This window comes from Sorex araneus, chromosome X (assembly GCF_027595985.1).
Source record: "Sorex araneus isolate mSorAra2 chromosome X, mSorAra2.pri, whole genome shotgun sequence".
Classification (NCBI taxonomy): Eukaryota; Metazoa; Chordata; class Mammalia; order Eulipotyphla; family Soricidae; genus Sorex; species Sorex araneus.
In genome coordinates, this window is record NC_073313.1 from 212,536,661 (window position 1) to 212,560,317 (window position 23,657).

General features: G+C 34.0%; 1 protein-coding gene and 1 non-coding gene across 2 annotated transcripts in view; both read right to left on the reverse strand.

The window, feature by feature from the left end:
- The window catches only part of TTN (titin), a 289,480-nt gene that overhangs the window by 101,216 nt on the left and 164,607 nt on the right, over positions 1-23,657 (reverse strand). The window contains exons 166-191 of the mRNA XM_055119737.1: positions 23,034-23,147; positions 21,560-21,628; positions 18,196-18,276; positions 17,271-17,345; positions 16,579-16,671; positions 16,028-16,090; positions 15,379-15,468; positions 14,510-14,560; positions 13,401-13,802; positions 12,955-13,233; positions 12,421-12,696; positions 12,142-12,281; positions 11,727-11,853; positions 11,372-11,635; positions 10,691-10,957; positions 10,280-10,543; positions 9,850-9,989; positions 9,546-9,672; positions 9,145-9,411; positions 8,772-9,038; positions 7,587-7,853; positions 7,356-7,495; positions 6,808-6,934; positions 5,712-5,854; positions 1,478-1,601; positions 715-981 (exon numbers count right to left, since the gene is read on the reverse strand). Of these exons, the coding sequence (XP_054975712.1) occupies positions 715-981; positions 1,478-1,601; positions 5,712-5,854; positions 6,808-6,934; positions 7,356-7,495; positions 7,587-7,853; positions 8,772-9,038; positions 9,145-9,411; positions 9,546-9,672; positions 9,850-9,989; positions 10,280-10,543; positions 10,691-10,957; positions 11,372-11,635; positions 11,727-11,853; positions 12,142-12,281; positions 12,421-12,696; positions 12,955-13,233; positions 13,401-13,802; positions 14,510-14,560; positions 15,379-15,468; positions 16,028-16,090; positions 16,579-16,671; positions 17,271-17,345; positions 18,196-18,276; positions 21,560-21,628; positions 23,034-23,147 (4,524 nt within the window). The remainder of the gene's footprint in view (positions 1-714; positions 982-1,477; positions 1,602-5,711; positions 5,855-6,807; positions 6,935-7,355; positions 7,496-7,586; positions 7,854-8,771; positions 9,039-9,144; positions 9,412-9,545; positions 9,673-9,849; positions 9,990-10,279; positions 10,544-10,690; positions 10,958-11,371; positions 11,636-11,726; positions 11,854-12,141; positions 12,282-12,420; positions 12,697-12,954; positions 13,234-13,400; positions 13,803-14,509; positions 14,561-15,378; positions 15,469-16,027; positions 16,091-16,578; positions 16,672-17,270; positions 17,346-18,195; positions 18,277-21,559; positions 21,629-23,033; positions 23,148-23,657) is intronic.
- Positions 21,897-22,003, reverse strand: LOC129400549 (U6 spliceosomal RNA). The gene has a single exon (XR_008627771.1). It is a non-coding gene; the product is annotated as a U6 spliceosomal RNA (small nuclear RNA).

Below are 23,657 nucleotides of genomic sequence, written 5' to 3' on the forward strand. Positions count from 1 at the left end.
GACACTAAAAATATTAGAGCCCTCTACCTTTTCATGATTACAAGACTTTAAACTTAGCTTCATCTTGATAATCTTTCTCTCAGACAGAGCATTATGTAAACAGGCTTTATCAAATTTAGCATGCCCTTATTAAACTGAAATTCCATGCTCATTTCCTAGTTGTCCACACCTGACACTTAATTTTCCTTCCAAATACAAATTTCTTCCATTTTCTTCCCCATAGACAGTTCTTTCTCATTCAATCTGTCCTCAGTGGTATCAGGATATCCCTACAGTAGGCTTACCCCTTGTTGGAGAGTACACTGACTCCATACATTGAGAAGCCATAGGAAAAGTGACTGAGTAATTCTAATTAGATATAGCAGAAGCACCTTTCTTTCTTTCTTTTTTTCTTTTTGGGTCACACCCAGCGATGCTCAGGGATTACTCCTGGCTTTGCACTTAGGAATAACTCCTGGCGGTGCTTGGGGGACCATATGGGATGCCGGGGATTGAACCCGGGTCGGCCGCGTGCAAGGCGAACGTCCTACCCACTGTTGCTATCGCTCTGGCCCCAGCACCTTTCTTTCTAGCATATAAAGAATCAAGTTATATCAGTATCAGCATTATAAGTTGTCAAGGAAAGCAGTTATGCCAAGAAGAGCATGCAAAAAGACTTTTATTTTTTAATTTTTAAAGAGTTGCAAGTGAAAAGTCCAGTGTAAGAATACTTACGCACAACATTCAGGTTACAGGATGTTTTAAAATCCTTAGCATCACAAGTGTATGTTTTAATATCCTCTGGGGTACAGCCGTGGATAATAAGTTTCCTGACCCTGCCATCAGCAATAATTTCATACTTCTTATTTTTGAGAATTTCTGTTCCATTTTTGAACCATTTCACCTTAGCATTTTCTCTGGACACTTCACACTCCAATACTGCTGTGGCTTCCTCTTCGACCGTCTGGTCTTCAAGAGGTTTAGTGAATTCAACTGGGGGTTCTGAAAGAATCATACTAATTAGCCAGGGTATTTCTACTTTCCTTCAGAAAGAGTTTCAGCAGCTTCTCAAATTTCCTCTGGCATCTCCAGGGCTTTTTTCTGTATTTCAAGTTTCATTTGTAAGTTTTTATTTCACTTGAGTGCTTTCCTCTAATAATGATGCTTCATCATTATTTGTATATACAGGGGAAATGAATAAAAATTATGGAAATAATTGCCAACTTTTTGTTGATAAAGTGAGAAATAACTACATAGATAACAGTTCTCCCAGGTACTGATTAAGTACAATTAAAGACAGAAGGGAGAGAGAAAGGAGAATCTACTTTAGTTAATTTTGACTTAGAAATAGTATATGAAAATTTTTGTTAGGATAAAATGTGAAATTAGATTTTGGATACAATGGATTCAAATGATTTATAACACTCACAAAAAGAATTAAGACTTGACATATTTTATAAAACAGCATTCTACATTTTCTAAAAAGCCTTGTAATTACCTTTCACAATAAGTTTAGCTTGAGTTTTGAAATCTTTTGCTGTTAATTGGACTTCTCCAGCATCTTCTAACTTTACATCTCTCAGAGTAAGTGTATGGACTTTTCCTTCTGAACGTGTAACCACCTAGTTTGTGCAAAAAAAAAAAATACATATATAAAATTAAAGATGATATAAAATAGCAATTCATCCTACATAGTTATATTTAATTTATTTAGGCAAACAATTAGCTAAGAGCTTTCTAAATTGTTTTATAATTTTATAGCTTTAGCATATAAGAATTTGAAAGTGATTTTAACCAACAGATCGAATTTTTAAAGAAAATTTTAGGCTTTCATAATCAAAATTGCATAATTATTAAGTGTCTTTTTTATACTGAAATACCTTGGCAAATTTCTGTTTATAATTGTGGTCTTTTATATATACTAATATATATATATATGGAAAGGGCTGGAGCGATGGCACAGCGGGTAGGGCATTTGCCTTGCACAGGGCCAACCCAGGTTCGATTCCTCCACCCCTCTCGAAGAGCCCAGTAAGCTACCGAGAGTATCTCACCAGAGGCTGAGGCTGGCAAGCTACCTGTGGCATATTCCATATGCCAAAGACAATGACAAGAAGTCTCACAACTCCATTGTGAGACGTTACTGGTGCCCGCATGAGCAAATCAAACAACCGGATGACTGTGCTATATATGGAAAAAAATACAGACTCTATTCTAGTATGGGGCATATATATAGATATATACACACATATGCACATAAATATGTATTATATAATGTAAGGGCTTAGACAAGCTAAATCAGGAAAGGAGAATTTGCATATAGCAGACTGAAAATAAATAAACTTTCCATTCTAAATGGAAGGTGTTAACTATGCAACAATAAGATAGAACTCATTCTTCCCATTTATTATAGCCATGACAATTAGTTTGTCACTATTACTGTCACTGTCATCTTATTGCTCATCGATTTGTTCGAGCGGGCACCAGTAACATCTCTCATTGTGAGACTTATTGCTACTGTTTTTGACATATCCAATATGCCATGGGTAGCTTGCCAGGCTCTGTCGTGTGGTATTTTGTAATCCAATTAAAATGTGATTAAAGTAATCTGTAAAATTTCTTTATCTTGTTTTGAAAATGTTATTGATGATGTCGGCTCTTCTTCACATTGTTTGCATCTCAGCAATGGGAATATGAAGCATAATGGTAATACCAAGGCTGAACCATCTAGACAGTAATGAGAAGACAACTAGAATTCTTTCTTTTTTTTACTTAATAACCATTAGGATGGCTATAGACAACTAGAATTCTAACTCTATCATCTAAATTTTATAATATGCTGTCTTGTCATAGAGATTCATTGTGCACTGCTCATAAATTCATTCAGAATTATAAAATCATTTTTGTTTGTTTGTTTTACTTTGTTTTGTTTATTAACCAGTGAAATTATTATCCTTGTATAAGAAACTATTATACTTGTATAAAGAATTAGGTCAAGGTTTCACATAAAATTTTTTCCTTGTGGAGAGTTGAGCACTGGCACTAATATAACTAATAACTAATCACTCTCTAAAACATAGTAAGAGAAACAAGATATGCTCTCGGAACACAGTTACTTATTCAAGGACATAGTGCTCAGATGGATAAAAATCACTTTTGTAATGATGTCTTTACGTAAATAAAAATTTTAGACTGTGCCTTATGGCTATTATGATTCTAATGTACATTGATTATCTATTAACACCTTTTTCTATCATATAATTTCTGTGAGGGGAGTCTACAATATTATATCCCCAAGCACATGACTCAGTATACAGTGGTTCTCCATAAATAAGTTGTATCAATGTAGCTTGACTACAGTAAAAGAATAAAACTAACAGGTACTTACAAAATTAAATATATAAAATGGACTTGAAGACTTTGTGGTGAATTATGGAAGGATAGCACTAAAGATTATTTACTAAAAACAATGTTAAAATAAAAGTACACTGTACTATAATTGGCATTATGACTGTGATCAAGCTGCAAAAGTTTTAATAAAAATTATCAAAGAAAATTTAATACTTAGTTTTGCTTACACTGATGGCTAAAAGGAAAGAACAGAACTCATTTCTCAAATGTTCTCTTCTGATTTTCTATTGTGCTATAGTGCTAAAGGTTTCTTGGCTATATTTTTGAGAGACCAAACATTTCGCAAAGAGAAGATGAAATGCCTGAATTAAACTGATAATATAATAACAAGTTTGATCTGACAGACTTAATTTAAACAAAAACTTCAAACTAAAACAAAGTGACTTTCTTACTTCACAATTTATATTTAAGTTTGTTTCTGAAAAGAGACATTCACATGATGTAAGAGCAACTCCATAATAGGCTTAAAGTAGTTTGGATGGCCAGAATATAGAATTAAAATTCCTATGCGTAACGTGATAAAAAGAAACCTAAAAATGTATAGTAAAGTAAATCTTTCTAACCCAGAAAAACATTTAGTAGCAATATAATTTTTTAGAAAAATTAGAATTTTAGGAATCAATATTTTAAATTAAAATAGTACAGTTTTCATAGTAAAACTAATGAGGCTAATATTTTAATAAAATATTCTTAATTTGGCCAAAAAAGGTTAGTGCAAAAAGAATAATATTTTTTGTCCTTAGCAATGTTTCTTTGTTGTAGTCATAAATGTACAAATCTAGAAAGAATATTGAAAAGTCTTTTAGTCCACTGCCTTCAGACATAAAAGCAATTATACCACAACTAGTAGAATAAGTGCATTTTTTAAAACAGCAAATTTGAATGTTAAAGCACCCTGATTACTGGGTTCAATATTTAGAAAATTTCCCTGGCAGGAGAGTTTTCTTTTCTACTATGTAAGCTTAACTTTCTTTTTTTTTTTTGGGGGGGGGATGGTGGTAGGGAAACAGGGGACATTGGTAATGGAAAATATGAACTGGTGGAGGAATGGGTGTTGGATTATTGTATGACTGAAACCCAACTATGAACATGTAAGCTTAACTTTCATACTGTAATTTGAACTTTATCACTGCTTTTTCTATACTCATTAAAGAAGGAAGCCAATCAACCATTATTATTTACATAATAAACAGGAAATTATAAGCCAACTGATGACCATAACTAAATTATCATTTAATCAATTTCATACAATACTAGTTTTTATTGGTTTTAGGGCTGTTATTCAAAGGCATTTGCCTTCTAATACTACAATGTACTAGCTTTTGGTTAAATTGGATATCTTTTTAACTATATTTTTGAAAGTCTTCAGTTAGATTTGTACCGATGCCTTGACACAACACTCAATATGATTCCTGAAGTAGTGAAAAGAAAATGACAGAAAACAAAGGACTATCCTGTGCCTTACTTTGAATCCATATTCTACATTTTATATATTATTTTATTTCAATAATTTAAGTCAATGGTACGTCATCAAAACAATCACTCATTGATGGTAAAATATACACAGTTAAATTATATAGTTGCATTTGATCCCTGAATAATTGTCTCAGAACTTACTTATGGGTAAAATCTTGAGCATAGAAAAGGCTTATAGTGGGAGCTCATTATTTCCTAAAAATTCTTCAAGTCTATCTGTTCTTAAATTTGTGTAACTATAGAGCCCTTCTTTTCTGTCTTCACCATCAGTTGCACTTTAAATAGAAGCCACTTGTGTGCCAGAGTCTACATGGCTCAAAGCACTTGAGAGTTAAAAATAACTTTGGAGAAATGCTGGAAGAGCAAATCTACCCAGAAGTTATCTCCACTGCTTGATCTACTGCCTGAAATGGAATTTCAATCCTCCCGTTTTAATCCCCTTCTATGCAGAACACTAGATAGCATGGAGAGGATTCATCATAAAACTCAGTGTTCATCTCTGTTTCAGCATATCCAATAAGTACTGTTGATCCTCCCTGTCTGCAAGTGAAACAAACTCTCACTGAGTGCTAAGGAGTGTTTACTTGTTCTTCAAGCAGCAAAACTTAACTGTACTTTTAATTTAAAATCTTCATTTCAATAAGATTATTTTACTAACATAAAGTAAAACTGAAAAATCTTTGTAATTTCAGCAGACAATGGACATGAGTGGGCCAGATAGGGAGAAAGGAGTAAAGAGCACAAAAGATAGAACAAAGAATAAGGGATATTTGAGGGAAGACCAAGAACTAAGACCAGGAGAAAAAGGAAGAGAAAGATCAGGCAAAAAGAAGCTTGCTTCTTACCTTATCTCCGGGCTCCAGTTTACTCCCTTTCAGATACCATTCCACTGGAATATCCTCATAAGAGAGTTCACAGTCGAAGGTGGCTGTTTCTCCTGCCGTCACCGTCACATCCTTCAGAGGCCTCAGGAGACCGATTACCCGTGCTTTACGAGAAGGAAACAGCTTTGGATTACTCATTTTGTAATTCCAAAAGAATAAATGGAGATTTAGTTATCAAGCTCCATGTTTGCTTTATTCAAGAAGGAAAGTGCCAGAGGACTGGCCGGTATCTAACTCCCAAGTGAATGTGGCCCTGTGGTGCTGAGAAGGGGAGAGCAGGCGGCTGGAGAGCAGATATTTGTAGGGGCCCTTTCGTTCTGATGTTCAAGGTCAGAGAGAAATTTCCGCTGCATCTGTCCTTCTGCCAGGCGTCAAGTTGCTCTTGCTACATAAGGTATGTGACTTCTAAAATAACCAAGACTCTGATTGGGAGAGGACAAGAGCCCCTCAATCACATAGCCTGTCCATATCAATCAAACACTTTGCACCTTCCAAAAATGTTATGCTCCCGCCTTCGTTCGTGTGTCTAAAATGCTCACACAGCAGTTTTCCTTTATAGTGCTGCAGTTGTACAGTCACTTAAGGGATGTGGTCTCTAAAGATTTTGAGTTAGGTTTCCATCGTGTATTTCTACTTTGAGTGAGAAAAAAAAGTCAGAAGAATCTGATTTAATTTTCCTTTGCTCAAAAGGCAAAACTCATGACATTTGTAGAACTTTAGAATTTGAACCAGTTGTAATAAAACATGAAAGCAGTAAATGTAAGAAATCCAGCAGTTGGGTTAGAGATAGAGTGTAGAGGTTAAAATGCTTGCCTTGTATGAGGGCAACCCTTTATATTTATCCCCAGGACTGCATATGGTCCTCTGAGCATCTCTAGGACTGATCTCTGAGCACAGACCATGAACACTGCTAGATGTAGCCCAACCTCATCCTTCCCACTGCAAAGTAGAAGGAAAGCCAGTTTCTGTGCTTTATGTCTTCTAGAAAATAATTTCAATCATATGAATTTCAGCAAAGCCATATATGTAATTTTCAACAGAAACACAGAATACTTACGTTTTACTCTGAGGTGGGCACTAGTTTTAACATTGGCAGCTTGGAAATCCACCCCACCTGTCTGGTCCAGACGGCAATTGTGCAAAATAAGGAAATGTATTTTGCCTTCTTCTTTGATCTCACAATCCTGTGCAAAAAGGGAAAAGGTTCCCAAGAAATCATTTTCTTTGACAATCTTTCAAAATAATAAAGAAATGATTAAAATCCCTTTGAGGTGATTTATAATTTTAAGCTCTTTTATGTATGTGTGAATGTGTGTAAGAAATAAAGTTTACAAGTAGTATGACAGTGATGTTTATTTTAGCTGCATCACTATGAAACAACTAATAGTACCTCAGAATATCTAGTTTTGTACCCTTTATATTGAATCAAAAATAATTCAAGTATGACAGTCAGTCTGAGCCCATTTGCAGACCCTAATGTTTTTTTGGCTGATAGAAAGCCTGATATCATGTTTTAACTGCCCTGCATGCACTCTGACTTTTTGCCTGTCCTTTTCTATTTCACACAGTTCATTTAGGTGTTGACAAGCTCAGAAATAGCCTTACAGGTGTTTGGAGCAGTGCCTCTCCCTTGAGTTTCCAGCTGGCATGGATATCCTCTTCAGAGATTTCGGTTTCAAAGCGGGCTGTCTCAGTCTCTGTCACCTCCACACTGTACAGGGGTCGCACCAGTTTAATTTCCCGATCTAAACAAGTGAAGGGTTGGCAAATGTCATTAGCCTCTAGGCGAAATAACCCCAGAAACTTCAACAGTGAAATTCATGGAAATTTCCTTACCTTCAATGTCAAGCTTTCCTGAGGTCTTATCAGTTCCACAGTCGCAGGTATAATCTCCAATATCTGATTTTAAGGCTTTCTTTAGAATTAGCATCCGCTTCTTGCCATCTGCCTTAATAACAACATTTTTAGATGGCTTTATTTCCTTTCCATCCTTAAACCATTTTACTGGGGCATCAGCTTTGCTAATTTCACACTGTAGAATCACTTCATCTTTTTCTATGCCAGTGTAATCTTGGAGTTTGCCTGTAAAATACGGATCTCCCTCTGCAAGTACAGTAGAATAAAAAATTTCATTAGACCTTAGGGGAACAAAAGATTTGAGAAATTTAGAAAGAAACTCACAGAATTTTGGTATATTTAAAATCATACCAAACTTTTACTCATTTAATAAATTATGTTCAGTAATTCTCTAAATGTTAGAAAGGGAATCAATGCCTGCAATTTATCAGGTTTAGTCAATCTATATTATATCTGAGGTATTCTATTAACTGTATTTGAAAAATATTGAAATTTAGCTTCAAATGAAATTATATATTACTTTATTTTTTATTTACATTTCTAGTTCTTACCAAATCTATTAATTCTAGTTTATATTTAAGGTCTCTGATTTACATTATTAGTTTTCTTACATTAATGTGATTTTTCAACAGTTTCTATATATATTAGGCTGCTTATGTATTCTGTTTAATATTAAGGGAAAAAGAAAACCATAATATTTATTAATGTCAGTTCTGTTTTCTCTATTACTAGAAACTTGAAAAACATTTAAAAATGATCTTAATTAATTAATTTTGCTGTACCAGAGATCAAATAAAAGACCTCACATCTGCAAGGCAAATGCTCTACTGTTAAGTTATACCCTAGCCATAAAATAATTTTTATAAGGTGAGGAGATAGAAATTATATTCTATTTTTACATGCAATTATATTCATGTTAAACATGCATGGACTCAATAATTAGTGAAAGGCCTGAATTCTGCCTTTAATTGGCTTAATTGTGAGCCCAAGTCCTCATGAGTTTCAAGTCCTCATATTTTCCAATAAAAATATTTCAGAAATAACTGGTAAGAAATGTGCTATTTTAAGTTTCTGTAATGTAACAATTAGAAGGATATTTTATATATCTTCCACAAATTTCTGCTGAATCAAATGCAATAAACTTAGATTAAGAAAAGCACCTACCAAGTACTGTGAGTTTAGCTTCTGAGCTTATTCCCATAGCTTCTACTTTAATTTGCGAGGTATCATCTATAGAGAGGTCTTTGAATGTGATTGAATGAGTTTTTCCTTCATCATGCATTGAGACCCGCTTGCTGGTGTGTAGGCGCTGGTCATTCTTAAACCAGCTAACAGGGATGTTATCATGGGACAGCTCCACTGTGAACACTGCACTTTCTCTCTCCTTGGCTGTTACATCCTTGAGTGGGGTGAGGAATTTGAGACGGATTCCTAAAGAAAAAAGAAAGATCAGTAGCTCCAGAATTTTAAGGCAGAAATGTAAAACTAAATGCAAAATAATAATCATATTTTAGAGGTGGCCTGATAAAATATTAACCTTCAATGATCAGTTTGCCACTTGTGTGCTTATCTTCAGCTTCAAAAATGTATTTTGCTTCGTCTTCAAAAGCAGCTGATTTGATCACCATTGCATGCTTAGTGCCATCCTGTATAAGTTCAAATTTGTCATCACTGGCCATTTCCTGGGTTCCTTTCAGCCAACGGAATGTTTTGGGCTCCCTGGATACTTCACACTCAAATCTTGCCTCATCCTTCTCAAAGACTTTAACATCACTGAGAGGTGTGATGAAGATAAGTGGCAATTCTGAAAGGAGAGAATGATGTGATTACAGTTAGAATATGCTGCCACTTTTAACTCTGATCAATTCAGGATCTCATAAGGAAGTTTTAGATAAAGATAGTCATTTTTAAAAGGGTTGGCTGTCAGGCAGAACATACCTTTCACTTTCAGTTTGGCTGCAGATTTAGCATTGGCAGCCTGGAAGGAGACCTCTCCTGTCATATCTAGCTGGCAGTTGTAAAGGACCAGAATATGCTTCTTGCCATCTTCAATTATTTCACAGTCCTGGTTAGAGTAAGTTTGAAAAGGAATAGAAAAAAATATTATTTTCTGAAGTTATTAGTAGTGCCATGGCAAATCAAAATCATCCAGAGATTTCAAACCAGAAACACACTTCATTTTCACCTTAAACAATCAAGCAAGCTCCTCCCACCCCCACAGTTGTGAGTAAAAAATCCTTACTGGTGATGCAGTTAGAGGCTCTCCTTTTAGTTTCCACTGGCCATGAACATCTGGTTCAGAAAGTTCAATTTCAAAACGTGCTGTTTCACCAACAAACAATTCTACGCCATATAGAGGTTTTTCCACTTTTATTAGTCGAGCTGAAATTAGGTAATTACAAAAGTTTTGTGAGGAAAAATTGAAGAGAGTCCAGGGAGAGAGGATAGGGTTAAGGTGCCTGCTTTGTATTCAGCCATTCTCAGTTCCATCCCTGACTGTGTATTTGATCCCCTGCACCTCTAGGATTTAAGCCTGAGCACAGAGCCAGGAGTGAACCCTGAGCATCATCCTTTGTCACCAACCAACACCCCACCCCCATTTCCTAGTAAAATAGTTGAAGAAATAAACTGCAGTTTCGGATAGGGTTGGTTTAGGATTTCTGAGCACTTACCCTCAACAGTAACATTTGCATTTGTCTTGTCTGTGCCACAGTCACACACATATTCGCCTTTATCTGCAAACTCTGCCTTTTTGATTTTTAAGATGCGGCGTAGGCCGTCAGTCTTGACAGAATGTTTGGGTGAAGGAACAATCTCCTCGCCATCTTTGAACCATTTCACTGGTACATCTTTACTAACTTCACATTTCAGAATAATCTCATTCTTCTCCACTCCAGTTTTGTCATGTAATTTCACAGTGAAGTAAGGATCAGATTCTGTAAAAGATTTCCAGTAGATAACCAGAAAATATGAAAATTGAAGTTTATTAGTTTTAGGTTACAAAATAAGGTTGCAAAATATTTAACTGCTGTCTTCTCCCACCATCCATATCTGGCCCTGTAGCCATGGCTGGTTGCATTTACCTATGACTTTGAGATGTGCTGTGGAACTCAGTTCCTTAACTTGAACTTTGATCTGAGATATATCATCCAGTGTTACTTCTCTCATTTCCAATTTGTGAGTCTTTCCCTCAGATGAGAACAGTACTGTTCTGCTCGTGTGGAGTTTGGTATCATTTTTGAACCAGACCACATGCATTTTTTCATGAGAAAGTTCACAAACAAAAGTTGCTGTTTCACCTTCTTTCACTGTTTGATCCTCAAGAGGTGATATGAATTTTAATCTAATACCTGTAATTAGAGATGGATAATATGCTCAGAAACACAATTTCCCTTGCATAGTTTTCCACATTTAGCTGCCTTGGTAAAATGGATCCATATCACACAATATTTATTAATTGATCGGTTAAAATGGGACCATTAACTATAAAAAAAATCAAGGGGGTTATTTTGATGGCAATAAGACTTTATTTTCGTGTTAGTAAAGTCTTGGTATTAACTGCCACTTATAGGTCATTGATTAAAACTTGGGTTCTTTAAAAAAATTATTGGTTTATCATTGGTTTGCAATATTATGGAATTTTAGGGATTTAGCTTTACATTTCTTTGTGTGTAATACACACTACTCACATCTTGGGGCTCTAACTTTAATAATATCCTAGTTTGTGTATCTAGATGCTATAGTTGACTCTTATTAGTTCTTACCTGTAACAAATAATTGTGCTGAGGTCTTCTTGCCCTCCACCTCAGCAGTGTAGACTCCTTCATCATCAAAGCGAGAATCATTGATAACAAGAATGTGTTTCTTTCCATCAGCAATGATATCAAACTTATCAGATGCCTTGATTATATCAGGCCCTTTAGACCATATAACATTTGCCTCTCGAGTGAGAACACATTCAAATCGAGCCTGTCGCTTTTCTGGAACAGTAACGTCCTTCAGAGGCACAGCAAAGTCAAGTTCGATTTCTGAAAATCAAACGTTCAGGAATGAGGTTTCTCAGAATGCAGAGAGGTGAAGGCATGTCAAACCCACTCTGTGAGTTCTAAAAGCCCATACCTTTCACAGTCAGGATGGCAGTTGTAACTGCATTAAAGGCCTGGTAAAGGACTTCACCAGCTTGGTCCAGTTTAACTTTGTGCAAAGTCAAGAAACGCTTTCCACCCTCTGCCTTGATTTCACAAGTCTGAAAAACAGTAGATTTTGTTAGCATTTGACTGATATAAATTCCCTAAAGGGGAAATGTTCCAAGTACAGATTTCCATAAGGTTCTTAAGATTAAGTTACGAATGAAACTCAGTACAAATACTTGGTAATAACATTTTTAAAAACAAAAATAATGCACCAAATGTCCTTGCCTCTTTGAGACTTTAGATGCCTGAAGTAGTTCCATTACTATTGAAACAAATCATACGTAAAACATAAGTTGAAGTTACTTTTTATCATGAACAGCATAAAAAGGAAAATTACTCACAGGTGAGGGCCTTAGAAGTTCTCCCTTAAGTTTCCATTCTCCAGGAACATCTTCCTCTGAGATTTCTGCATCAAAGCTAGCACTTTCTTTCTCATAAATGGTAACATCTTCTATTGGTTTAAGTAATTCAACATCACGATCTGTATTGGTCAGGGATAAAAATACCACAATTATTTCAATAATCTAACAATGCTATTTTAATGTTTTTTGCGGGCATATTATTTTGCTTTAATGACATATAAAACTCAGTATTTGAAAATAAAAGGTAATATTTTATACCTCCAAGTGTTAGTTTGGCAGGGTATCTTTTCCCTTCAACTTCCACTGCATACTCATCAATATCTTCTGGTCTACAATTCTTAATTTTGAGGAATAGATGATTTCCATCTTTCAGTATCTCAGTCTTATCATTTGGTTCCAGGGGGATTTCATCATATCCTTTGAACCATTTAATATTTGGAGTATCCCTTGCTATATCACAGCTGAAAACAGCTGTGCCCTTGGGCTTCACATGCTGATCTCGGAGGGGTTTCACCAGCCATTCTCTAATGACTTCTGTATAAAAATGAGATCAGAAAAAATAATTATGATCCAAACAAGTTATGTAAAAACTTCCTTACTAAATTTCAACAGTAGAAGACAATTCTCAATCTTGGACATATACTACTACTGTATACACTTGCATATACATTGACATTTTCCTAATGTACGAGACTGCTGACTTTCTATAATTATTCCTGAGAAGTGAAATTCTCTCTTCCATTTTCTTGGAATTATAATCAACAGAACAACAGCCTTCAGCACAGTACCGACCTACTACTTTGACACAGGATGAGCATTCCAGGTTGTTAGCGTTTTCCACAGTAACAGTGTATGTTCCAGCATCGAAGTCATCTGCATCATTAATGGTGAGGGCCCGCATCAAGCCAATGACACCTGGCACAATTTTGCCAGGCTTTTCCAACACAATCTTTCCATCCTTTCTCCAGACTACATCTCGCTCTTTGTTTAACTCACAGCTCAAGTACAACGGCTGCCCTTTCACCACTGTGACTTCTTCTTCAAGTGTTTTTACAAAACGCACAGGCAGTTCTGTGGAGAATTTCAGTATGAAAACCCTCGTAAGAATTTCCAATATCTACAATATTTTCAATAAAATAAAACTGGGAAAAATTTTGTCTAAAATTACAGTAAAAGTTGAAGCTGAAGTTCATTGTGTTAATGTTTAATATAGACTAATTCAGAAGACAGAAAATTACCTTCTACAATGAGTTTAGCTGTGGATGTCTTTTCTTTATTTCCCAAACGTAAAACACAGGTGTATTCGCCAGCATCAGAAAGTTGAACATCAATGATATGCAGCTTTCTGTCTTTTCCATCTGCAATGAACCTGTGCTTTGGGCTTTCACGAATATTGCCTCCATCTTTCATCCATGTTGTAATTGCAGTGGAGGGAGAGACTAAACATTCAAAGATGGCAGAAGAGCCAACTGACTCAGCTTCAGTCAAGACAATATCTTTGATTTCTTTTACGAACTTCAGTGGCACAGCCTTTAGCTGGTAGGTGAATGGAGCTTCATCTGGAGGTTTCTCCCCTCCACTTCCAGGTCTTAACTTTTTCCTTTCAGCTTCTACTGGGGAAGGAGTCTTTTTGGCTACACCTAATTCAAAAGAAGACAAAAAGTTTCTTTTGCATTTCTATGAGGCTCAGAAAGTGCATATTGGCTGCCTGCTGAGTGAGATTAATGATAAAACAATGAGAGGACCAGAGAAGAAAATTTCAGTTTAGTCAGTGGAAACTGGAAAAGTCAACTGACTTATACTAACTTTTATCACATGGGACAATGTTTTGAAAATGTTTTTTCCCATGATATTTTAATAAATGATTTTAAGGAATAAATAATAAACTTTATTTGCCCAAGTTAAAATCCAAGTATAAAATGTCTAGATCAATGTCTAATCATTTTGTCATGTAGATATATCAAGCAGATAAAGAATGAAACCCTGAAAGTCCATGATCCATTTTGTCAACCTAAAATTGGTAAATATAAAACCCACATGAGTAATATTAGCACTGTAGCACTGTTGTGCCGTTGTTCATCAATTTACTCGAGCAGGTACCAGTAACGTCTCCATTATGAGACTTGTTACTGTTTTTGTCATACCCATTGTGCTATCGCTCCAGCCCCAGAGTAATATTAAAGGTATATTATTTGAGATATCATAAGACATATCAGTTTTAGTAGACCCAGGAATCATGGAGATTATTTTAAGTTTTGAGTTTTTTCCCTTGGACTGTTCTAAATTTTTTTCCTTTGAACTATAGTTTCCAAATGTGATAACACATTAACAAGGAAATAAGTCTTACCTTTGATGGGACCTTTCGGCTTGGCAGCTTCCTCTTTTGGTGCTTTGGCTTCTGAAATGAAAAGAGCATTCTTCCTTTATTTATTTAGTTTTATTTTTTAAATTTTTAGATCACACCCGGCAACAGACAGGGATTACTTCTGGCTCTGCACTAAGGAATGACTCCTGGTGGTGCTCAGGGGACCATATGGGATGCCGGGAATCAAACCCGGGTCGGCCGTATGCAAGGCAAATGTCCTACCCACTGTACTATTACTCCAGCCCCCACATTCTGCCTTTAAACATTATCAGACATATTCCTGCTTAGCAGTAAACCACATAGGGTTAATTATTCTTTTTATTATAAATATTGATAAATATATAGATAAAATTGCTTTATTTGTATGAATTCTATGGAGAATACTTTGAATTTTTTACTATTATTTCAATATGTATACTTTGGATAAAATAAGAAAAGATTTCACAGGGATATTAAGGAAATTTTAAGTCCCCTGATATTCCTATAAACATGTCCTTGGGCAATGTGTTTCCCTCCTTCATTTTCATCAGCTTTGAATATACTTACTACTTAATAATAAAAGCATTGAAAGAAACAGGAGTGTACATTCCAAGTAAAAGCATGATGAATCTATTCTGTGAGATATTAGGGTTTGAGTTCTGGTAGTCCCCAGAGTATAACCACTGAGCACAGTGGAGTGGGGCTCCAAGACAAAACAAAACAAAATGAAAAGATCAGTGAAAGAAAATTTAATCAAGGACTCTTCATGAGTCCCCACAGTGGAAAAGATATCTATATTTCAATATAAAGAATGGTTGCCTTTATGAAGGCAGCAAAACAAATAAGCAAAAGGAGATGGATCGAAGAAATACCTGCTTTCTTTCCAACTACGGGTGCTGTCACTGGGGAGGCAATGGGAGTTGGTGCAGGCTCCACAGGAGGTGGTTTCATTGTTTTCACTTCTGTAGAGAGAAGTCCATTGCATTAATACATCCACTTGCCTGTTCCTGCTGAAATCTCATTTGGTGACTAGCTTGTCTTTTCTGAGGCAATTTTAAGGCCATTAAATAGCTATTTCTTGAAACTAACATCTAAATTATAAGATAATCTATGTATAACAATATAGTTTAACATATTTAATATAGTTAGTATGATTTAACATACTTAATATAGTGAATAGAATAATGAACAGAATCTAATTCTATTTATTTTTATTTTATAATATAATTGAATAGAACTGAATGAAACATAATTCTATGCATATCTAATATATTGAATAGAATCTAAAATTCTATTCTATTATATATGCAATATATAATCATATATTCTATGTTATATATTCTACATGTTATATATGTTATATATAGAATAGAATTTTATATTACTGTATCTATTAATCTTGGGACATTAGAAATCATTTTCAGCACTATATACTGGCTTTTGCTTTCTCTTATAAGGTACATTTCATTTGTGTGATGCACGGAAAATAAATATGGTTCATGCTGAGAATAGCTTGCTCACCTGGCTCAGGCTTTTGTTTTGGTTCAGGTCCAGGGAGAGGTATTGCTGGCTCAATTTCAGGCACTAAAATAATTCACAGTAATAAGAAAGTCATCATGATATCTTAAAAGGTTTTGAAGTCAAACCAAAGTTAGAACACATGTTGGTTGATATTAGAAAATTTAATTCTAATTCTAATACATATATAGTCACCAGATCAAGTATTTGATCTAGATTTACTTTGCATTTTAAACAAAACATTTGACAATGTAGTAGATATAGTAAATCACTTTATTGTATTATAGAAAATTAGTTCTGTTGATTCTAATGTTATTTCTCTCCTTGTTCATAATTACCTAGCCTAGTGTATAAAAGCCATTAATTTAATAAATGAACAATTACTATATAAATGTGCATAAGAATGAAATATTAAAGAAAATTAAGACAGATAATACCAGATTAAGATTATATAACCAAATCATAATGCCAATGTAAGTAAATTTAAGTGGCGCATATTAGCTACAAGAAAAATTTGTTTAGAATTTTTAGAGGAAGTGCCAGTAAGTTTGTACCTTTTACTGGTTCAGGAACTTTCCTTTCCACTTTTGTAACAGTAGCTGGAGGGGCTTCAACCTCTTCAGCGGCTTTTGGTGGTGGTTCTGGTAGTTTAAGAAAAAAAAATTATTGTCTAAAGTTGGTTTAAGATATGAAATACTTAGATATCAACTGATTTGATATGAACAGATCAATCTGTTTTTAAAGCAGTTTATAGAATTCCCATGTTCTATAATTTTCTATGCTCTCTTCTCCACTGTCAGAACTTATTTAGCTGTCCTTTATTCCATCCACTTTTCCCCCAACACTATCAACTTTAAATCACTTACATAATAGTTCCCAATAAATAAACTCGTTAAGAATAATTTATCATTAAAAAATCATGCAAAAACTTTAAACTTTTATAGAATATTTGTTGACACCTTTCCAAAAAGCTATCCCTCAGCCAACTTGGTTACCCCATATTAACTTCTACTAAAAGAACTTAAGTGGCAAAGTAATAATTTAATAATGAAGAGATAATAAACAGATGAATGGATTTGATAATTTCTTTAAGGTGTTAAAACAGCAAGCAGAGTATGGAAAACAGACTAGATCACAGATGAAATATGAAGCTATAGTTATAGTTACTATGTTTACAAGATAAACCTTTTGTTAAATGTCTATTTTGTTAAAAAATAATTTCACAAATCATTGCTGAGATTCCTACCTGTAGGTTTTTTAATTTTTTCTACTTTTTTAGGTTCTACTTTAGGTTCTTCTTCTTCTGGTCTTTTTCTTAGTACTTAAAAGACAAAAAAGGTTTATATGTAAACCAAGACAAGCTAGTGAAGATGTCGAATAAGTTACGCAAATGAAAATAATGTAATGACAAATGAAAAATATAAAGCAAGAAAAAAGGGAAAGCATGCGACATGATGCATTGGGAATGAAAATTTATACACACAAAGTTTAAAAGAGTTAAATGTTGTGGTGTTAATCTTAGCACATTGTTACTATATTTCTATGTAGGTAGCTGTTCAAACACTAAATGAATGATAAATAACAAAAAAGTCTAATAATAATTCAATGTTGCAATTTAATAAGAAGTAATTAATAAGTCAAATATTATTTAAAGATGATATCTAAAGAAATATAGCCCATAAATCAGTTAATCTATGTAATGTTTTAAAATGAGGTTCTTTGATTAAATTATTTCTACTTCTTTAATATTTCATTAGTAGCAAAGAAATGTTCAGTTTTTAAAAATTGTTATTAGCTGTGGGGATCCTATGTTACATTTTAGAATAAATTACTAAATTTAAGTTATGTAGTTTGGTGTAATTAAGAGTACTTAAAAAGTATAATGCATTTTACTACAAAATTTGGTTATAAAAATAACAGTTACAGTGACTGTTATTAATTTTGAATAGCATCAATTTAGTTGCATATATTAATATTATAAATTTCAAAATACTTTGAATGCTCACAAAATTTCTATCTTTTTAAAAAGATATGATTCTTGTTAAATTTCTTAATTTTCAATAAATAAACAAGGAAATGTATTGTTTTAAAAAGTTATAGAAAAGTTTTGTAAGCTTTCAAAGTTTTTTTGGTGTATTTAAAAGTGATATAACAGTTGAAAAATACTATACCACTTTTGAGAACAATTTCTTCCTTTGGTTGAGGTTTAGGTTCAGGAAGTAATTTTCGAACTTTCTTTTCACCTCCAGGCACTTTTAAAAGAATATGATTTTAAATTTTGAAATTTGAATAGAAGTGAATTTACATAAAAAACAACTTTAGCAAGAAAAAAGTCTATTTGAAAACTAGTTCATTATAATGCATCAACAGTTTCTATTGTGTATAAATATCAAAAAATTTAAAAACAATATGCTTTAGTTTTTTATATATCTTCTATATAACCTTGTGATGAAATTCAACTGTATTAATTGAAAGTAAATACATTTTCTTTACATTTATCTTAAATGAGCGTAAAAGATATTGGTCTATACTGAGTTTGTAAATCTTTCACTCTAACACAAGGGTTTGGACAACAGTTTAGCCTACACCTGCAGTAGTAGATGAATCAAATATGACTATTAATTACGTTAGAGTGTGTTGGTAGATCTAAGTGATATGATTCCATGTACTCTATTGATGAGAGGAGAATGCCAAGGAATCTGATTTAGGACCCAGGAGCTGAGGAGGGGCCATATCTCATTTTCTGAACAAAAAGGGATATTAATATTGATATTTTACAGTTTAATTTTGTATAGCCTTTCTTAAGGTCATTTTTATGAAATAACTCTAACTCAAATTTATACAATTACAGAATCTGAAAGCTGATGTTAAACTTATTTTTAATAGATAAAAAAATGTTCCTTCGTTTAGACTGAAGAAGACCCAAGAATTCAAATTAATTTCTTCCTTTTCTTAGCAAATATTGGGCATAGTAATGACGTTACTATATAGAATACCATCTTATTACTATAATAGCCCCATGAATTTGAATTGGAAAAAAATAAATGCTTTCTGATCATTGAACCATTGATTTAATAATAATATAATTAAAACCATGATTTATCTCACATTACTTAATATTGGTTCACCACCATGAAATCCAAATTTCTTACATATTTCTATAAAATTCCATTTTGCTGCTTTAAATAAGACATTATTGTTATTTTTATAATGAAGACAACCACATCTAACTATGAAAAATTAAACATACAAATGGCAAATATTGAAAATATTTCATTTTAAGTAAAGATTTTTTATCAAGTATTCTAGCAAAAATTCACAGTTAAACACTAATATTTTGTTCATAATAAACTGCGCAGATATTCCATACTGTTTTAAAATTACCAATATTCTTCACTTTTTTTCTTTTGGTTCTAGGGTTTAATCCTAAATCCATGTATGCAAAGTATGAGCTACATCTTTAGTTCCTACCAAGTTTCTTAATGAATAGCTTTTTCACTGGCTGAATCTGAAGAGAAGATCATGCAATAAATTTAAGGTAATATGGAATATTCTCAGTATATGTGTTGCAAACCATAATGTCCAAAAGTAGAGAAAGAGTATGTGGGAAATTGTCTACAGGGAGGTGGTGGGGGGAGTGAGAAAGAGGGGGTACACTAGGGAGATTGGTGGTGGGGAATGTGCATTGGTGAAGGGATGGGTGTTTGAACATTGTATGATTGTAACTCAAACATGAAAGCCTGTAACTGTACCTCACAATGATTCAATAAAATAAAATAAAATAAAAAGGTAGTATGGCATAATATCCATTACTTTTAATACTTAATAAAAACACATATCTGCACTTTACCCATAGTATTAAGATTTATTGTTGACATTTAAAGCTCAGATGTAGGAAATGTTAGTGTAGTATTTTTAAAGTCATTATAGGACATTTTAATGTCTTTGAATGGATTTATATTATCATATTATTAGCAAGTAGAATTATTATGACCAGCTACTAGCTGGTAATATTCATAGTAACATTATTTTTATAATATTCATTTTAGATCATTGAGAATAAGTATATTTAGATGAATGTTTTTTTCCCCTAAAACTGTAGCACAAATCAAAACCAGATTCAACTTTTGGAATTAGACATGTTGATTTCTCTTTGGGGGCTAAGGGACTCTCAGCAGCTCTGATGCACACAGTCTGGAGCCGTTCTTTGACACCTATGGCATGCCAGGCACCAGAACAACAGAGGTGTGGCTCTGATAATCCTTTGCACCAACAGACCTGAAAATCGCTTCATCCTTGGGCCCCTAGCATTGTGTTGCTTTCTTGAATGGAATATAACTACCTACTCTTTCAATTCATTGTATTACTATCATCCCATTGTTCGTCAATTTACTCGAGTGGGCACCAGTAATGTCTCTATTCCTCCCAGCCCTGAGATTTTAGCAGCCTTTCCTTCCTTGTCTTTTCCAACGATTGGAGGCTCTTTGAGGGTCAGGGGAATGAGACCTATTGTTAATATTGTTGGCATATCGAATACAGCACCTGTAGCTTGCCAGGCTCTGCCTGTGCAGGCGGGATACTCTTGGTAGCTTGCCGGGATCTGAGAGGTGTGTATATATATATTTGTATATTTGTATATATACACATATATGTACACACACACATATATATATATTACTCTATTATTTGTTGCCTACTGTCTGAATTCTATCAAATATGGTGTGGTAATTATGGAAAATGGGTAGAAAGTGTCTTATAATATGTTGTGTGGCCACTTTGCGGCCGCATGGTTCAGAGAGTGGCCTGGAGCATGGCGACAGTTGGGTAGTGGAGGTCGGCTGCCAGTGCTGGGCTGGGTCCCTGGGGGCAGGGAGGGTCCTCACCCGCACCCCTCTGGGGCGCCTCGAGTGAAAACAACTCTTTTAATTATAAATTTTAATTTCATTTTAGATAGATGATTTTTTTATGATCCACAATTTTTCTTTAGGTCATAATTTTAGATGAGAAAATATTCTTCAAAGAAAAATTAATTTTGAAAAATGACTTTCAGTGATAATGAAATTTCACCAAAAGGAAAGATAGGTGCACCTGAAAGAATGTTTAGAAGTCAGAGAGAAGATACTGACAAGAAAGTCATGAGGAAAACTCTGCATCATCTCCATAATGTAGAAGGAAGATATGACATTTATCCTGCATATAATACTTCTAAAATATTATGTCAGGTGACACTTCAAAGATGTATCAGCTAATGAATAAATTGTGATAGATTTAAGTATAGAAAAAGGCAAAAAGACATACACAAATGAGACAAAAATAACAACTTCTAGCCATCTAATGTATGAAGTTGATTGGAAACAATGAAAGCAACATGCATGTGCCAGAACCATGAAAGCTACTGAAATATAAGACAAGAATGAAACTAATGAGTACTAAAAAAATAAAAAGCAAAAGAAAAGAACCCTGTAGATGGTAGAAAGAGCATGAAGTCAGATAGAGGAATACTTGCATATGAAAGCATTTTCCAGACTGAAATACCTTTCAAAGGTGTAAGCTCTACTTTTTCAGGAACTTCAGGTTTTTCTGGAACTTTCTTCTTTGAAACAGCTTTAAAGAACATGAATTACTTTCATTATTTATATACTTAGGCAAAATTGAAGCCAATTATTAAATACTGACTTAGAAATTAAAACCAAGCACTGCTTATAACTAAAAGCATTAATAACAGCCAAAGCCAAAGAACATCCAAGCCATACAAGAAGCATTCAGACCATGAAAACAGACTGCAAGTTTGTCAAGAGTTGAATAGTAAATTTAAGTCTGGCTAAGAGTGAAGGTAACTTTTAGTTTTATAGGGGGAAGAGGTTTTTTTTTAAGATATAGAACAAATTTCATAAATTTGCATGTCATCCCTATGCCAGGACCATGCAATTTTTTTCTGCATCATTCCAATATTAGTATATGTGCTGCCAGAGTGATAACAAAAATATTTCCATGAGTATAAATTTCATATCAAGGGACAATATATCTAAGTATGTGTCCTTGGGGAGTATCCATCAACAGATGGGTAGTCTTCATGAAGTTTCAACATTTTACTCTCTGACTCAAAGTGTGGACATTCTCCCTAACTCACCCGAAGGATTAAAGAGGGACATGAACCTCTAGAAGCAAAGTCTAACTCTAGAAGATTGTTGTTTGGTTCATATGTAGATAGGCATGGGAAAAGTGCTTCTCCGAGATTACAGATAATTTTAATTAGGAGAATCCTATGATGCCACAAAGACAATATTTTAAAAAGAGTAATATGCTTCTGCTGATACTAAAAAAATGTAAGTAGTATTACCTCAATTCCAAGAACTATATAAATGCAAAAAGAATGAAAGGAAGTTTAGCAATGAGAAGAGATGCTGGATATCAGAAGTATTTATAGTCCCTTTTTGCTGGCTAATTTGACCACCAGCACAGAACACAACAAAGCTTTTATTCTATTTTTTAAGGTTGGAAGCAGCAACTTCAACATATGAACACATATCAGGCACCGGATGCTTAAATATATTACTTGTAATATATCTTAAGGTATACGAATTCTTTAAGAACAGTTTTGACTTTTGTTATAACTTTCCTGCTGCAAAATTGCAAACACCTTGTAAAGATTTCATACACATTCCACATGCTTAAGATCCCAAAGACAAGCAAGTAATCAGATTTTGAAATTAAACAAACAAACAAAAACATCTCCACAAAAGAAAGTTAGTTGGAAAGCCTCTGCCTACAGAAATCCAGGATGAAATCAACAATGCATTTTCTGGTTTTGGGGCAGCAGGCATGTTCTAACAAAGCACTGCAGGGCTCCTGGGCAGCACAAAACTATGTTTTTAATGCCATTCCCACAGCGAGATTATATCTGAAATTACACTTTTCCAAAATAGCACATGTCTTGCAAAACTGTTTCAAATAGATTGGGAAGAAGTTTGAAGCAGGTTAATAAAATGTTGGAAGCAGCATTTTGTACCTTTGAGTTGAAACATTTTCTCTTTTACATCTTCCTTCGGTGGAGCAGGAGGAGGAGCTGCGGGCTTTGGTTTGAGTTTTGGTTTCTCAATCACCTTCTTTTCAGGTTCAGGTTCTTAAACAGAGTATTTTGGGAGTGTTAGTATGTGCCCATGTTAATTACTATGTGGATATAGCGTATGCTGAATAGTAATTTACATCTGTACATATGTAAAAAGATTATATATTGTATCAGCACCCAATATAAAACATAAAAATGTCCAACATAAAACATAAAAAAGAACATTGTTACACAGATTAGGTGAACTATAATAAAGGCACTGATAAACACAATAAAGGAAGCATCCATATAAGTCACAGAGACATGAGATAAATAGGACAAATTACATAAATATTTAAAATGAGATGCACATTTACAACAAAAAACATATTGCATATAGATGCAAAGAGACTATTATACATGTAAACAACATAAAACACATATATTTCAAGATGAAGAATATGATAATGAAGATGTAAGTCCAATGAACTGAATACCTTGTACTGGTATTTCTTCTGGCTCTGGTTCAGGTTCAGGTTCTTCAGGCTCAACATATTTTTCAGATTCAAGGTCTTTAAAGAATGT